General features: G+C 31.3%; 1 protein-coding gene and 1 pseudogene across 1 annotated transcript; both read left to right on the plus strand.

Annotated features, from left to right (window-relative positions):
- The first annotated feature begins 2,758 nt into the window (after window positions 1-2,758).
- Window positions 2,759-4,237, plus strand: LOC114745684 (1-aminocyclopropane-1-carboxylate oxidase-like; annotated as a pseudogene).
- Window positions 4,238-13,158: 8,921 nt separating this feature from the next.
- Window positions 13,159-16,317, plus strand: LOC114745688 (1-aminocyclopropane-1-carboxylate oxidase 1-like). The gene is made up of 5 exons (XM_028933851.1): window positions 13,159-13,201; window positions 14,835-14,894; window positions 14,983-15,208; window positions 15,333-15,664; window positions 15,965-16,317. Exons 1-5 carry the CDS (start codon window positions 13,159-13,161, stop codon window positions 16,315-16,317), a joined length of 1,014 nt encoding a protein of 337 aa, XP_028789684.1.
- Window positions 16,318-16,797: the final 480 nt, after the last annotated feature.

Consider the following 16,797-nt stretch of genomic DNA (forward strand, 5'->3'; position numbering starts at 1 on the left):
ATGTTTTTTTTGTAGTGTTATCCACATTTGTAAAAGTTGAAGTAAATTTAAGATTTCATGTCGTTATATCTACAGCCAACATAAAAAGTCTTTGTTGCAAGTAACAATAAGTCAGAAACCTCTTCAACTTTCTACGTTCTTATGGAAATGGTATAGTTTCCTTTTACAACGTAGGTTATTTATCAAAACGATGTGTATGTAGTTCTCACGATGGTTTTGATAGTTTTCCATTTTTCTTGTTTCACTCTGCTTCCCATCGTGGCTCCCTACCTCACTCCAAACTTTCTTTTCCCTCACATCACCGTGTTTCTCCCAAGTTTCCGGCATCCCACCATAGCCCTCCGTCACTGTCGTTGTCATGTCGTCGTCAATATTGTGAGTGTTTTTTCCCGTTTCTTTATTCTTTTTGTCGCATCTCGATTGTCTTTTTTTAGGATGTTTGGTTCATTGAAACTACAATGGATGATGTGGGTAATGTTTTCTTGAGTCAGAGACATGATTTTAAAATCTATTGGATGCTTTTATGGGTTAAAATGTTTGTTGGGGATTGTTTGATGCAAATTTTGACTATATGACATTGGAATTTGAATTTGTTGTTGTCGGCATGGGAAAAAAAACCTACTTTTTATTATGGGGGTGATTGAAATAGTCGTGAGAGCTTTAGTTTTGTGATTTTTTTTTTGATGTTTAATGCGTTTTATTTTATTTATTTTTGAGATGTATCTTTCGAATTTTTGAATATTTTTTATTTGAGCAATGCGAAATCATTTAATTTGGTTAGTTATTTGTTTAGCTAAAAATTTTGGTTCTTGCATGCAAAGTTTTATAGTTAACTGACTTTATTTGAGTTACTATTTTGAAGTCGAAACTTTGACTCTAAAAAAAGGTTTTATTTTAAAATAAAATCGTGAAATTACAATTAGTGTTTAATTATAGAAATAGAGTCTATAGGATTGGAAAACTTAGTTATTTGTTATGGTGATTTTTGAAATATTGTGGACTTAGGTTTGTTGGATTGGAAGGAAACTTAAAGTCATTATTTTGGAGTTGTATTGGTATAACAATATGAATATAATTTAGCTTTTAATTGTTGAAAATAGTCTCTTATTTGTTACTATTAGTTTCTAGTTTATTTGTGTTGAAATTTTGAAATAAGTATTAGTCAATAAATTGACTTAATTAATTAATAATTAATTATTTGATTCAAATAAAATAATATTTGAATTATATATAATTGAGCCTAACAATTAGGCTCGTTAGCTAGGTACTAAACAAAGTAACATGGATGAAATATAGTAAAATTAGCAAGGAGTAAGAGGATCTAGTTGAAAGATTTTTTGAATTCGTTCAATAAAATATGCCCTCATGTGAATTATTCAACCAAGAGCCGACATAATATTCATGTGATAAGGGATATCTAATTTGTGATAGGATAAATTCGAGGTATATAGATTTGATATAATATGGTAGGATTACAAGGATTTCTTTGTCCCAAAAGGAAAAAGTTGTGAATGATAACATGAGTAATAATGGAGGATATGATTAAGAGTCCTTCATGCAGTTCTCTTGGATATTTATGAGATGTATTATTTACTCTTGGATATTTTAAAGTTGGCGAAAAAAATTGAAATTTAGTAAAATGGCCCAAAATCCCGCATGATAGTTTCAGGACCGAACTTTAAAAAGCATACCACTTTTAAAATATACCGGCTTTGCAAATCAATCACTACGAGCCAAATTTAGTGTAAAAAAAAAATTAAATAATCGAATAAATCACTTTCTTACGTACCGCACTTGAAGATTTCATCGAGGGATGATGAATATATATTTGCGCCATGTATGAAAAGATTTCACCAGCAAGTACACTCTCGCCCTGTGTATGGGGCAGTTTTTAGAAGAAAGCTGTGATTCTCAATAAAGGCATGTTTTATCTTTTCATCAAAGAAGAAAAAAACTAGACCGAACTGGTCGGTTCAACCGGAAAATAAGTAAACAAGCTAGTGGTCTGGTTTGGCTTGGGTAATAATTTGTCCAGGAGTTGAATTGGTATCGAATCGGTAAAAACTGGCGTGAACCAATAATAAACCGGTTTAAATGGTTATGTTGTTATTTGTCTTATTTTTTTCCTATTTAGCTCCTAATATCTCAGTCACGATAGATTTGAATGAACTTACATGATAATTTTGGTATAAATGATTATTAATTTTAGTTATTGATGAATCATAAATATCAAAATTCTTAATATTGTTGTACTTTGTTATTATTACAATCAAACTATTGTTATATTTTCTTATATTCTGTTATTAATGGTTATTAATGTTATTGTATTTTGTTATTTTCAATTAAATTATATTATTTTAATATTATCAATTTGATCTCGAGTTAACACCAGCCTGAACAACTGATCCTTGAATTACTACTTAATTGGTTTATTATCTAGTCCAGTTTTTTGTTTCTTGCTTTTGATGCAGTATTTAATGTTATTTGGTACATGTGAAATGCCCTCCTAGGTCCTAACCAACATTCCCATATAATGTAAAATCATTTTAAAATAACGTTTGTTATGAGATAAAAATAGAAAGTGACACAAATGCAAAACAATTTTATTATTCTTCCATCTTTTAACTAACATATATTGGTTTCAACTTTTAAATAGAGAGCAATGGCTTCCACTAACCACGTACAGAACATCTCAAGCGATAAACACGAGGAATCAAGTGAGCTATAAGCTTGTATTTCTACCTCTCAAACCAAGCCAATGGCTCTCCGTCAATACACCTTACTTTCAAACGCTACTCTCTTCAAAAACAAAATCGTTCCTTCGCTTTCAACAATAAAGAGCTCTTGTGTTTCTTGTTCAGTCCAACGCAGGGCTTCTTACATTATCGCTTTTGGTCAAGATAATACTTCTCGTCGATCTGCAAACTACTTCCAACCTTCAATTTGGAACCACGACTATATCCAGTCGTTAACAAGTGATTTTGTGGTATGATATGTACTTTATAGCATTCATATTATTTCCTTGTTTTATGGGTAATATATGTTTATATAATATAGGTTTTATAATCCTTAACAATGAAAAAAATGTGAACTTTCATTTTACAGGAAAAATCATATGCGGAAGAAAGTGACCTACTAAAAGAGGAAGTAAGAGTAATGCTCTTGAAATTGGAAGATTCAACGGATCAACTTGAGTTTATTGATATCTTGCAAAGACTTGGAGTGGATCATCATTTTGGCCTTGAAATAAACAACATCGTAGAAAGTATCTACAAGAATAAGGACCCCTTAGAGCAGGTCAACAATTTATATGTTACGGCTCTTGAATTTAGACTCTTGAGACAACATGGCCATGATGTGTCATCAGATATTTATTTCATTCTGAAATCACTAAGTTTTATTAATAATATACTTGTCTTTATATGCCATTAAATATTGTTTTATTTACATGGGTGTCTCCAGAAGTATTTAAAAGATTTGTTGATGACAAGGGCAACTTTCATTCCATCCTTTTGGCACAAAGGTTGCCAACTACCCTTCTTGCCCTAACCCTAATCTCGTGAAAGGTCTTCGTGCCCATACCGATGCCGGCGGCATAATCCTTCTCTTCAAGGATGATAAGGTTAGTGGCCTCCAACTTCTCAAAGATGGCCAGTGGATTAATGTGCCTCCCAAGCGTCACTCCATCGTCATCAATCTTGGAGAACAAATTGAGGTAATAAATCATACGTTCCCTCTAATATTTGATATAAGAGCTAGATAAATAACAAATTTTTTTAATATTAAGAAAATTGGTTAGATTAGTTATTTATATAATAGACGTATATTGATTTCTCTAGAATACTCTTTTTAGTTACGTGCATTATAACTATAAAGTTAGTTGTATCTTTTTTGTGCAATGCAGTAACTAACTTTGATCCTTGATGGTCCTTTTGTTTTTTCTTGAACAGGTAATCACAAATGGGAAGTACAAGAGTGTGGAGCATCGTGTGATTGCACAAACTGATGGTACTAGGATGTCCGTAGCTTCATTCTACAATCCAGGAAGTGATGCCTTATATTTCCGGCACCATCATTGATGGAAGGAAAGGAAGAAGAGACCAACGGGCAGATTTTTTATCCAAAATTTGTGTTTGAAGATTACATGAAGCTTTATGCTGCTCTCAAGTTTCAAGCAAAAGAGCCAAGATTTGATGCCATGAAAGCTATGAGTTCCAGTACCACCGCAACAGCTTAAGGAGGGAAATCACTATTTAGTGATTTGGGAATGGGAAAATAATTAAGGAATAATATACACAAGAATAAAAGAAAAAGCTTAGAACCTAGACCTTTTAATTATTCACATTCTTGCTATTGTGGGTGTTGATTTTTGATTGCTTGCACTTGTGTCAGTGATAAACTCAGTCAATAGAAATTGCAATCTCTTTCTTTTTTGGTTGGTCAAATTAAGAGCTCGTCTAATGAATATAATAATCTAATAAAAATTTGAAGTTATGCTTCTAAAAGATAAACATGTTTTCCCTACATCGAATGAGATTTTGAGGAATTAATTGAGATTCGGTTCATCTACAAACTCATCATATTTGAACATGTTGACTTGCAACGCGTGTTCCAAGCAGCTTTCGAAAGGAATGTTTTTAAGTTTTTTGGAGGTTGGTCACTTTCATAACATTTTGTTCCAAACGAAGGAGAGAGAGTGCTATTTTTCACTTAATTTTATTGATCCAAAATGTGGGCAAACTTGATGGGAAAAGTTTTCATCACTTGATGATCTCTCTTGCAAATGACATCTTCATAGCCATGGGGATTGGGAGTCTTAATGTAATGATCACCCTCACTAATACAACGAATAAAGAATGGAAATACTGGAGATTAAGCACAAAAATGAAACTAACTGTAGCCCTCTATAGAAATTCATGAAATGAGCACATACATTAGTAGCTCATATAAGCTACAAGTCTAAAATTTTTCAACGACTTAGGCCTCTATAGTTTCTGGACCCATTCCTTTCCCAACCCATATTTTCTATGGGCCCATAATAAAATTTGGGATCATTTATCAAACCAAAAAGGCGTTAGTTTGCTTTCACATTCTTCATGAAATCTTCCCAAATTCTGCAAAAGGAAAACCACTTTTAAGATACCTATAATTTTCTTCAATTTTTAATTTGATGCCTGTGAGCTTTTCTTTTCATATTAAATCATTCACTTTTACTTTCTTAACACAATTAATTTTTGCATATGGTCTAATAATGTTAATAGAGTAAAGTTATAGAGATTAATGGCGTTAAAAGAGTAAGATTAAAATATTAAATAAGGAGTAAAAACACACAGATACTAAATTAAAAATGGAAGGAAACGATATATGCCTCAAGAATAGTTTCCCCTGCAAATTTTCCCATTATCTGTAGAGGTGCTAGAACTACAAACCATAAGTAGGTTTGAGGCAGTTGTTAAAGCTCACAATATACATATACTGGTTTGATGGTTTATAAGCAGAAATACATTTCATAAAAGCCCGAATGAAAAACTCGAGGACTTGACGAAAACGAAAGAACAGGAAAAGAGTGGTGAGGGAAATAGATTGAACAACTTCGTTTGGTTCTAATAAAGAAAATAATGTCAGAAATTGTTCAGAAAACTTTGGCCAAAACCCCAAAAAAAAAAAAACTACTCAATTCGATTCTCTTGATATTTATTCATGTTCATTACGTTTTCATTTTGTACGGTTAATTTTTCTTTTACCATTCTTCAAGTTGACTACTCTTTTCCCAAGTTGCCTTCGTTGAGTGGATGCTCTTTAAGTAAGTCCGCATCTTATTTGTTCGGCTCCCCACTCTCTCAATTAGATCAAATCTTTCTTGGTTTTTTTGTTCGTTTGTTTTTTGGGTATGTATTTTCAGCGCATCTGCTATTAAATGCTTGGTTCAGTGAGTCTTCGCTCAATATGTGAAGTTTCAAATTTGCCATCTCTATTATGAATTTGATTTGACTTGTGGGTCAAACAAAGAATATCGTGATGATTTGAAATTTAAGGGGCTGTTATGGTTGGTCGCAGGTGTGCGATAGTAATCCTCAATGTATTATCATAAATAGTTTGTTTGGTTGGACTTACTGATAGTGAAAAAAATTACATTGGTAATAAAGATTGCATATTTTTCGGTATTGTCTATTCACAGGAGATCTCTAATGAATACTCTATGCAGGAATGCAACCTTTATGTCTACTTTGTCCTTACTAAACTAGGTAAAAAGACAATATTTTACCCTCAAAATAATAAATTGTGAATCATCATCAAAAGCCCTACTACGCAGAAGCTTCACAGGGAGGTTTATAAGCATTTTCCCAACGCATCTAATTTCAAAGGATTTCATCAGAAGTCGATAAATTCTTCCCCCCCCCCTGGCGGAGCAACAAAGCTGATAGCTTGTCACTATCCAAACTTCATATGAATGATACAAAAAGCCTATCAAGTTGCAGAAATGCGAGAATAGGTAAACCTGGAAACAAAAAAGGAGCAAAATAGCAAGAAGGAATAACACATGAAAAAATCCATAAAGAGACAACTTTGAATTTGATAATGATGAAGTACAAAGATGCATATTGTCTTAGCGAAGAGAGAGGAACTTTACCAGGGTACTCCTTTCTCTCTCCCTCTTTTGACTCTTCAGAGGTGGTGGGAGCTCCTCTCGTCAGTTGGGCAAGCAGTTTTCAAGGGATCTCCCTCCCCGGCTCTGACTGGGGGAGGACATGTCCATCTTTGTGTTGTTGTTTGTCTTTCTTTGCATCTCCTTGGATTTTTGATGGCGGTATCTTTGGTTTACGTGGTATTAACCAGGCCTGGGGCCTCCAATGGCATGAGATCTCTCATGGTGGCTTTGATTCGTGTTTTTGGGGGGTTGGGTTCAGATGATAATGATCCTACTCCTTTATTGCTACATCTTTCAGAAGATCATTTTCCGTTATTGGTGGCAACGAATTCAAAGGATACACGACCATTTTGTTTGCTAGGCAATCGTTGGTAAGGAGCTCCTCTCCTTTTTCATCCTTTTTGCTGGTGGTTGTGGGTGTTTCTGCTTCTATAAGGTCTTCTCATGGAGATTCTTCTTCAAGCAGTCTAGTTGTGTTCTTGCAAACAAGGGGTGGGTCCTTTATGGGTGGTTCTTTGAAACCCTACCATTTTCCATGGAGTTGCTGCCGGAGATTCTTTCTAAGTTTTCTTTGAATTTTCTTGTTCTCTTGGGCATCTTTCCTTTTTGCAAACCTTTGGTTGTTATTGGGCTTTGTACTTGTCTCTTGGATATTAATGAAAGTTCTGCTTTCTGGTTAAAAAAAAAAAAAAACCTAAGAGAGAAGAACCATAAAGCGAGAACCCATAAAAAACAAGGGCAGACCATTAATTCCGTTAGAAAATTGTCCTCCACTAAGAGAGGAATTATGGAGCTGGGTTGAAATCTTGAAGAAGCTTTTCTGAACATTTAAGGGTTTGAATTATTACTAAGGGAAAGTACTTTTACAATATATTAATTTTAGTTAATTATTAAAAAAAATAACTAATTGCACCCCTCTTAAAAAACATACCAAGCAGTATCCTTGTTATTAATATTACATTACATTTTCATTGCATTGCATTACATTGCTAGGCGCAATGGGATTGAGGGAAACGGACCCTAAATTTGGCTATTCTTTATACATTTAGCTCATTAACTAGCAACAACTAGTAATTCATTTCTTTTTAAAAAAAAATTGCAACGGGAAAATCTGACGCAAATTGAATTTATGACGGATTTTGCTGGCGCACCGGCTGCTGATTTTAATGCGTTTGTCACAAATTTTCTTGCTACGGATTTTATGAAACATCATACTTTACACTTTTTTTTGGACAAAAACATAGTTTGCTGTTTTTGGTAGGTTTTTCAGTTTATTTATTTTAAATTCAAATTGTGATTTACCTAGGTGGACCCGGAATTTGGCAAGACAATGCAACTTTTGTTGTTAAAAAGGATCAAGAATGCAATTTTAATTGTTTACATTGATCGCCTTCCATGTTTGCGTTTGGGAAAGTATACGTGTTTTCTGATTAGCTGTTGTTTAAAATTATCCCATAAAGAAAAAATAGTAATAATTTCAGGTTTCAAAATATAAATGACTGGGAAAACATTCATACTTCAAATTTTTTCAGACAGATACGTTAACATCCACTTTTTTTTTTAATGAAAAGCAAAAATGATATTAGTAATTAAGCACAATTAGTTTCTTCATATATGATATAAATTGCAAAGGAATTATATATATATTAACTGCTCTCTTATTATTAAGATTTTTTTAATAATTATTTTATGAAAAAATTAATCTTTTGGTCCTTCAAATTTTAACCCAGTTATAACTCAGTCCCTCAACTATAATTTGGTGTAACTCAATCTATGAACTTTTACTTTGCTTGTAACCCAGTCTTTAATCTTTTCACATTTACTAGTTTAATTTTGATCCTAAATAATTTATTTTTAATCCTTAAATAATTATCCTACATGGAAAAAATATTATTTAACACCATTAAAAATTTCACACATGTCATCCAACTTAGCTCATATGTGTTTAATTAATATTTTAAGGGGGAAAAAAATCAGCTCATCGTGTTCTCCTTCCTCCTCACCGTTCCAGATGAATTTAGATGCTATACATTTGCATGTGTGTCTCTGGAAAGTTAATGAGGAAAAAAAAAAAGACTCCAGGAGAGAGGGAATAAGTGGATGTGACTCTGTCTATAATTGAAAGATTAACTTATAAGTGAATTAAAATTAAAAGGACCAAAAAATTAAAATTTTTTTCTTTAAGACCTCATAATAATTTTTTGGTTCTATTTATAGGTATTGAGAGAAATTTTTTATATGGATGTACAATTTTACCCCTCATTTATTATTGTGTTAACTTTTTTTACATGAGGTATAACGTATATTAAATAGGAATAAAGCTGAAAAGTTATTAAATTTTAAATGAGAGTTAATGAAGTTTAAGATTTTCCTTGATTTATATGAAATATGCTAGAAGTGTCTTATAAATAGAATCAGAGGAGTATTTCTTTGGAATAGTAAAAAAATTGGTTTATAGGTGCATTATTATACATTAGTTACCCCCACCGAAAATACATTTATACGTACATATATTAATTAATTATGCAAATTCAGATAGGCAGGACGCAGGAGTTCTAAAGAATGAACGTGAAGGAAAAAAGTGAAGAAACATAATAATATATAAAAGAATCTCATGTCCCTTGTAATAGAAATCTAATTTGCACAATTAACTAGTCAGAAAGTACTGCGTGTTCATGTCATTTCATCACGTCTTCTCATAAGAAGTTGTCCAATAAACACGAAAATTTCCAAGATCATGATCTCCTCCCAAGTTTACTTTTCTTCATATAAATTGAACAACTGGGGAGTTATTATCCAGAGGATAACACGTACATTTTATTGAAAACGTGTAAGTGGCAAATAAAATACTTTAATTAGAGGGAAACTTAATTATTATTATCTTTTTAAAAAATAATAATTTCATAAAATCGTTGCATATTTAAACAATTTGAGCATTAATAGATCCGCTTCATATTAACTGTCATTTCAGAAACTTAATTATGATTTCTCAAAAATAATAATTATCTCTTTACTACACTGCACAAGAATACTTGAAAAGCAACATTCAATGTTGCAGAATGTGAGTGGCCTATGGAGGAGGAAAATTATTGCGCTGGTCAACTCTTTAACAGCAACGAGGCGTTCAATTTGTATTACCCAACTTTTTATAAGTTTTTCAACAACATCTACCTCAAAATTTTAAAAAAATTCTCATATCAAATATGTATGATTTTTTAAATCTGGTTCAAAATCTAAAAAAAAAAAAAATCTAACCCTTACTCACTATTTTGATCATAACTTTAAAATTACACATCATTTTTCAATAGATCTCGTTACATTATAAATTAGACTCAAGGAGCTTAGGCTAATTTGAATTTAAGTTGAGAAAGTTATATCTAATTGAAAATTACTCTGTTTAGTGTATCCAAAATAGAATGTAACAGTGTGTTTGAGTAAGATGCAATAAAATTCAAATTTTGTACGAAAGTTAAAATGTATCGTGCATGAATTCCAATTTGTTTATACAAATTCCAATTTACATCAATAAATCCATAGTTGAATTTTAAGCTACGACAACAAAATGAGTACATTTAAATTTGATGCAAGTGAATTTACATTTTTTTTGTTGTCTAGATTCGAATTTGATAGAAGAACATTTGAATTTTCAGCATCAAAGACAATTTTGCTTACTTCTTTCCTAATCATATTGAAGCTTAAGTTTTATCAGACATAACTTTATCAATTTAAATATAAATCAGGCAAATGACCTATCACTAAAAGGCTATTTAACTCTGGTTTTCAATGAAATAAAAATCCATTCAAAAATTTGAATTTGATCTACCTCATGGCTTGGAAATGAGAAGTTTTGAGTAGAAAGTGAAAATCCAAATTGGTAGAGGTGACGAGAAATATAATGACAAAAAACAGATCATTAGAAACATTCACAATTACAAGCATTTGAAAGGAGTTGCTACCAGAGAATATTGGAAAGAAGTATAATGACAAAAAATAAACGTCATATTTGCATTTATATTTATATTATTTATTACTGTTATTTATTTTTTTGAAAAATTAATGTTTAGAGTATTTTTTATGAAAATATATGATGATTTTTACATTTATATTGATTATTTATATTTATTTATTTAAATTATAATTCATCATATTTTTTATTAATTTAAATTTTTGGATTATTGAATTTTTTAATAATATTAGTATTCTTTATGTTAAAAAGCATTTTTTTTTAATAATTTTTTTCATTAAGGGTAACTTGGTAAATTGCATAATTTTCTAACCTATTTTCATCCAACCAAATGTAAAATTTTTCATTAACCCATTTTTTATTCCAATGCTTACCAAACATGCAATCATTCAGAAATTTTTCATTCCATTCCTTTCCATTTTAACCAATTCTTCCTACCAAACAAGCCCTAATGTCTCAAGGAAGGAATATAATAACTGAAAAGTCCTATAATAGCTTAGTAGCATGCCATAACAAATTTCAATGCAGAAAATCATAATAGATTTATGCTGCTTAGTAATTACATTTCTTTGTTTAGAGAACTCATAGTAATTCTCTCTGTAAAGAATAAAATTTAATTAGATGAGGCATTATGATTAGTAATTTAAAGCAGGGAGAATTGTTGTAAAGTTTGCGAAAGAATATAATTACTAAAAAGTTTCAATAATAATAGAATAGTATGCAATAACAAGTCATAGTATAGGAAAATGACAACTACTAACTTATTATTTAACCTTTTTGGTAATTATCTTTTTCTTAGGACTTTATAGTAATTCTCCTTTTAAAATAGTAAAAAAAAAATTTGGTTAATAGGTACTACTTCTGATCCTTGATATAAGGGCTAGTTGATTAAATTGAATAGATTAAGAAAACTAGTTAAGTTAGTTATTGATAATAAACATGTGTTGTCTTCCATAAAATACCTTTACTAATCATGTGTATTAGTTATAACTACTATTTGATGAAACCTTTAATATGTACAACTATTACAAGGATTGCTTTCAAAAAGAATTGACAAATATTAGACATAAAATGAATTAAAATCTTATATTTAAGATCAAATTGAATGTTAAAGTAGCTTTTATATTAAAAACTGAAAGTAATATATTATTATATACTTCTCTAGTTCTTAATGTAAGACCTATTTAACTAATTTGATTAGATTAAAGAAGTTAGGTAAGTTAGTTAATTATAAGAAATTTGACATGTTTTTTTTTTAAAACACCATAATTATCTTTCTTAATATCCTCTTTATCTCTTTTCTACTTGATTATGGTTGAGAGAAATCTATAGGGGTAATTTAGAAAAAATTAATAAATATGATAAATAAATCTTATATTTAAGACCAAAATTAATTTAATAATTAAGTCTTTATGTTAAGGATCAGAAGTGTATTAATTTCCTCTATCAAAAATACATTCACACGTACATATATTAATTAATTACGCAAATTCGGATAGGCAGGAGTTTCAAAGAATGTATAAGGAAAAGGAAAAGGTGAAGAAATATCGTAATATATAAAAGAATCTCATGTACCTTGTTATAGAAATCCAATTTGCACAATTAATTAGTCAGAGTAAACACAGCGCGTCCATGTCGTTTCATAACTTCTTTTCATAAGTTGTCCAATAAACACGAAAATTTCCCAGATCATGACCTCCTCCCAGGTTTACTTTTCTTCATATAAATTAAACAACTAGCGAGTTATCCAGAGGATAATACGTAATTTTTTTTAATTATCATTATTTTAAGAAACTAATAATTTCATGAAATCGTTACATATTTAAAGTTTTAAACAATTTGAGTATCAATTGATCCGTTTCATATTAACTGTCATTTCAGAAACTTAATTATGATTTTTCAAAACTAATAATTATCTCTTTACTACACTGCACAAGAATAAACGCGTTAAACAGTGAGTTCCTGAATTTATTTGCGTGTCAATGTATATTCAATTTGGTTAGACGTGTGACCACCAAAGCATTGACCATTAAACGCAGTATACGAATATTTAGCATTTCACTTATTGTATTTAAGATTTTATATGACAAGACCCTTCGAAGGATAGTGACAGTTCAGATTATCGCTTTAACTGTTTGTGGCCTTTAAGAATCGTGACGCATCACGTACTAATCAAGCAAAAGCAAAGCCGGAAACGAACAAACCGACACACAGTAACAACAATCATTAATTCATTACAGTGAAAACTCATAGAACATTGAATCAGAACCCAAATTACGAGAAGAAAATTCAACAGCGTAAAAAGACGCTCTCCCTTGGTCAGCCAAAGCATTTAAGTCATGCTTCATGTTTTTTAATTCTTATCTATTTTGTTTTATTTTTTGCTCATGTTTTTCGTGTCTAACGCTGACCCTGAGCTGCTATACACACACACACCCACACATGGATTGCCAATTCGCATATAAACCAAGAAACATTTCTTAGAAAGGAAGAAAAAACAGAGAGAGAGTGAGAGAGAGAGAGTTTTTAATTTGAGTGTTTTGAAATGGAGAACTTCCCAGTAATCAACTTGGAGAAACTTAACGGCGAAACTAAAAAAAAAAAAAACAGTAAATTACCAGCAGTCATTATTTAGTGGTTAAAAAAAATCGCTACAAAACTAAATATTTTTAATGGTTATAACACAAATAGTAAGAAATCTACAGTGTTTTGACTAGAAATGATGTTGACCCCTATATTTCTAACGGTTTTGACACACCCGCTAGAAAATGACTGCCACAATTGTGGTGCAATTTGGCACGAAATTGGCGCTATATTTCTAGCATTTAATTTCTAACGGTTTTGTTACTAGAACAATTAGATATACTTTCTAGCGGTTTAAAAACCACTAGAAATTTCATTAAAGTTTCTAGCAGTTGTCCTAGAAACCGCTAGAAATAATTTATTTTTCTCAAGGATTTTTCATAGAACCACTACAAATATCACAAGAAATTTTAAAATTTCAAATTCAGATTTCCCTCATAGTTGACAATTTCTAACGGTTATTAACCGTTAAAAAATTCTTACCGTTACCCTCTTTGAAATTCAAATTTTTCTCTGACTTCAACATTTCTAGCGGTTATTAACCGCTAGAAAATTCTTACCATTACCCTTAAATTTGGTTTAGTTTTTTAAAAATAAAAAAAATTACAATTTGTAGTGGTTACAGAACTGTTAGAAACTAACAGAACTGCTAGAAAAGATATAAAACCATTGTAAATAGTAGACAACTGCTAGAAAATTCTTGCTGATCTCCATAAATACCATCTCAACTCCTCATTCATTTACTCCATTTCTTTTCCTTCCTCTCCTCTTCTTCTTTATAATTCTCTCTTTTCTTCTTGCTCTCTCACATGATAGTTTTTCTCTCTTATTTATATGGTAAGATGATATTTATTTTATAAATCCTAATTTCTTTTGTTTATCTTTATTTATAACTTACTAACATATTTATTTATCTTTTTCTTTCAGATTTTTCTTCTTTATATTTGTCATGCCCTCCTCAACTAATTCAACCACTTTTCAACATAAAAGTTAAGGTTCAACACTACAAACTATCCTATCTCCAATTCAACTATCTTATTAAATTCAATTCAATTGACACAATTATAATTTAATTACTTTTTATCTATCACAAAATTGAAATATATAACATGTAATACATTGGTAAATATACATATTAACATAATTCTCTAATATAATATATTTAATGATTTTTTAATTAATAATATTATAGTTTATAATAATGAAGATTTTGAATTTTATTTTTTTCATCTGGAATGAATTTTGTAGCGGTTCAGAAACCACTAGAAAAATATAAAAAAAAGCAGGAAAAATTTCACAAAATTTAAATTTGGTCCACTTGGCGCCAAATTTCTAGCGGTTAATAATTGCTAGAAAGGTTTGGTGACAATTTGAAAATTTTGTTTCCTAACAAAATAAAATTTCATACACAACTTTCTAGCAGTTCTGTGAAAATTTTCTAGTGGTTTTGAACCGCTAGAAATTTTCTAACGTTTTGACCATATTGTGTAACAGTTCCTTTAACCACTAGAAAACTATTTTTTACACTTGATTTTCTGGCAGTTTTTCTAACCGCTACAAAGGTTGTTTGTAGTTGTTAAAACCGCTAGACAAGTTGTAATTTAACTGCTAGAAAATACACATTTTTTTTGTAGTGCAAGGAGAGACAGGGCACAATGGAGAAAATTAATGACGCTTGTGAGAGTTGGGGATTTTTGAGGTACACATACACCTTGGGATATTTATTATTATTATTTTTGGTTAATTTTGGAGGCAATTATTAAATAAATCTGATTGTTTTTCTTGTAGTTGGTGAACCATGGAATAGCCCATGAACTTTTGGACACAGTGGAGAGGTTAAATAAAGAGCATTATAGGAAATGCATCGAAAAAAGGTTTACAGAGTTTGTAGAAAGCAAAGCCCCAGATGTTGAAGCTGAAGTCAAGGACATGGATTGGGAGAGTAACTTCTTCTTGCGTCACTTACCTGACTCAAACTTGTTTGAAATCTCAGATCTTACCGAAGAATATAGGTGAGGAATCAAACTAAAGGAAACAAGAATGTGTTATATATATATATATATATATTTTCATATATTACTATATACACGTGTATGTATATATATTTTGAACTATATAAATTCAAATTAAATGCAGGAAGGTGATGAAGGAATTTGTAGAACAAATACAGAAGCTTGCAGAGGAACTGCTGGATTTGCTTTGTGAGAATCTTGGACTAGAGAAGGGTTACCTCAAGAAGGCTTTCCATGGATCTAGAGGACCAAATTTTGGTACAAAGGTTGCCAACAACCCTCCCTGCCCTAACCCTAATCTTGTGAAAGGTCTTCATGCCCACACTGATGCCAGCGGCATCATCCTTCTCTTCCAAGATGACAAGGTCAGTGGCCTCCAACTTCTCAAAGATGGAGAGTGGATTAGTGTGCCTCCCATGCGCCATTCCATAGTCATCAACCTTGGCGACCAAATTGAGATAATAAATCATATACTTCATCTGGATTTTAATATAAGAGTTGAATAACTAATTTTCTAAAAAATGAATAGATTAGTTGTGTAACAAATATATATTGGTTTTCCTATAATTATATCGTTTCTATTCATGTGCATTTTAACTACCCGTTGATAAAAACCCATTAATTATGTGCAATCACTAGAGACTTATTATCATGTTGTTTCTCCACTGGCATAGACTATAAAGTAATTAGTTGTATCAAATTTGGGCAATGCAGTATCTAACTTTGATCGCTGGTGGTACTTTTGTTTTCTTGAACAGGTAATCAAAAATGGGAAGTACAAGAGTGTGGAGCATCGTGTGATTGCACAAACTAACGGTACTAGGATGTCTGTAGCTTCATTCTACAACCCAGGAAGTGATGCTGTTATATTTCCAGCACCAACATTGATGGAAGGAAAGGAAGAAGAGACCAACGGCCAGATTATTTATCCAAAATTTGTGTTTGAACATTACATGAAGCTTTATGCTGCTCTCAAGTTACAAGCAAAAGAGCCAAGATTTGATGCCATGAAACCTACGAGTTCCAGTACCACTGGAACAGCTTATGGAGGGAAATCACTATTTGTTGATTACTTACGTACTTGTGCCAGTGATAAACTCAATCAATAAAATTTGCAATATCTTTTTTTCCGTCAACTTTAGAGCTGATCTAAATTTGCAATGAGATTGGAGCTTGGTCTCTTTTTCAATGGTCATTTGAGTGGGTTAAGAGCCGAGCAAAATTCGTTGCCTCCTTCCATCATGACTTGGGCCTCGACAGTTTCTCGGCCCATTCCTTTCCCAACCCATAGCCAATAATAAAATTTGAGATAGATATTGACTGATTTTGCCAACGCTTTTACGAAGAATATACCTATAGGCCAATAATAGTCGCTCGCAACTGGACAAAGCAGATTCAAATTCTTACTGAAAGAAGTATCCGCATTTAGTACTTAATAGTGTCTTCAATAGGAATGCTTTTAATAGAAAACATCTATGGCTAAAAAAACAGCCTAACATTAGCTAGAGATTGTAGGAGATCAGACCATTTATCCAACCAAAAAGACATGCTATTTTGCTTCCACATTCTCAATGAAATCCTCCCAAATT

The sequence above is a fragment of the Neltuma alba genome, unplaced genomic scaffold (assembly GCF_004799145.2).
Source record: "Neltuma alba isolate B1F8T4 unplaced genomic scaffold, ASM479914v2 tig00004754_pilon, whole genome shotgun sequence".
NCBI classification, from domain to species: Eukaryota; Viridiplantae; Streptophyta; class Magnoliopsida; order Fabales; family Fabaceae; genus Neltuma; species Neltuma alba.

What these genes read in the sequence shown, in the direction of transcription:
- LOC114745688 (XM_028933851.1), top strand. Translation starts at nt 13,159, where the DNA reads ATGGAGAACTTCCCAGTAATCAACTTGGAGAAACTTAACGGCG. An exon ending in CTTGGAGAAACTTAACGGCG is followed by an intron (nt 13,202 to 14,834) that starts AAACTAAAAAAA and finishes TTTTGTAGTGCA; the next exon opens with AGGAGAGACAGGGCACAATG. An exon ending in CAACCTTGGCGACCAAATTG is followed by an intron (nt 15,665 to 15,964) that starts AGATAATAAATC and finishes GTTTTCTTGAAC; the next exon opens with AGGTAATCAAAAATGGGAAG.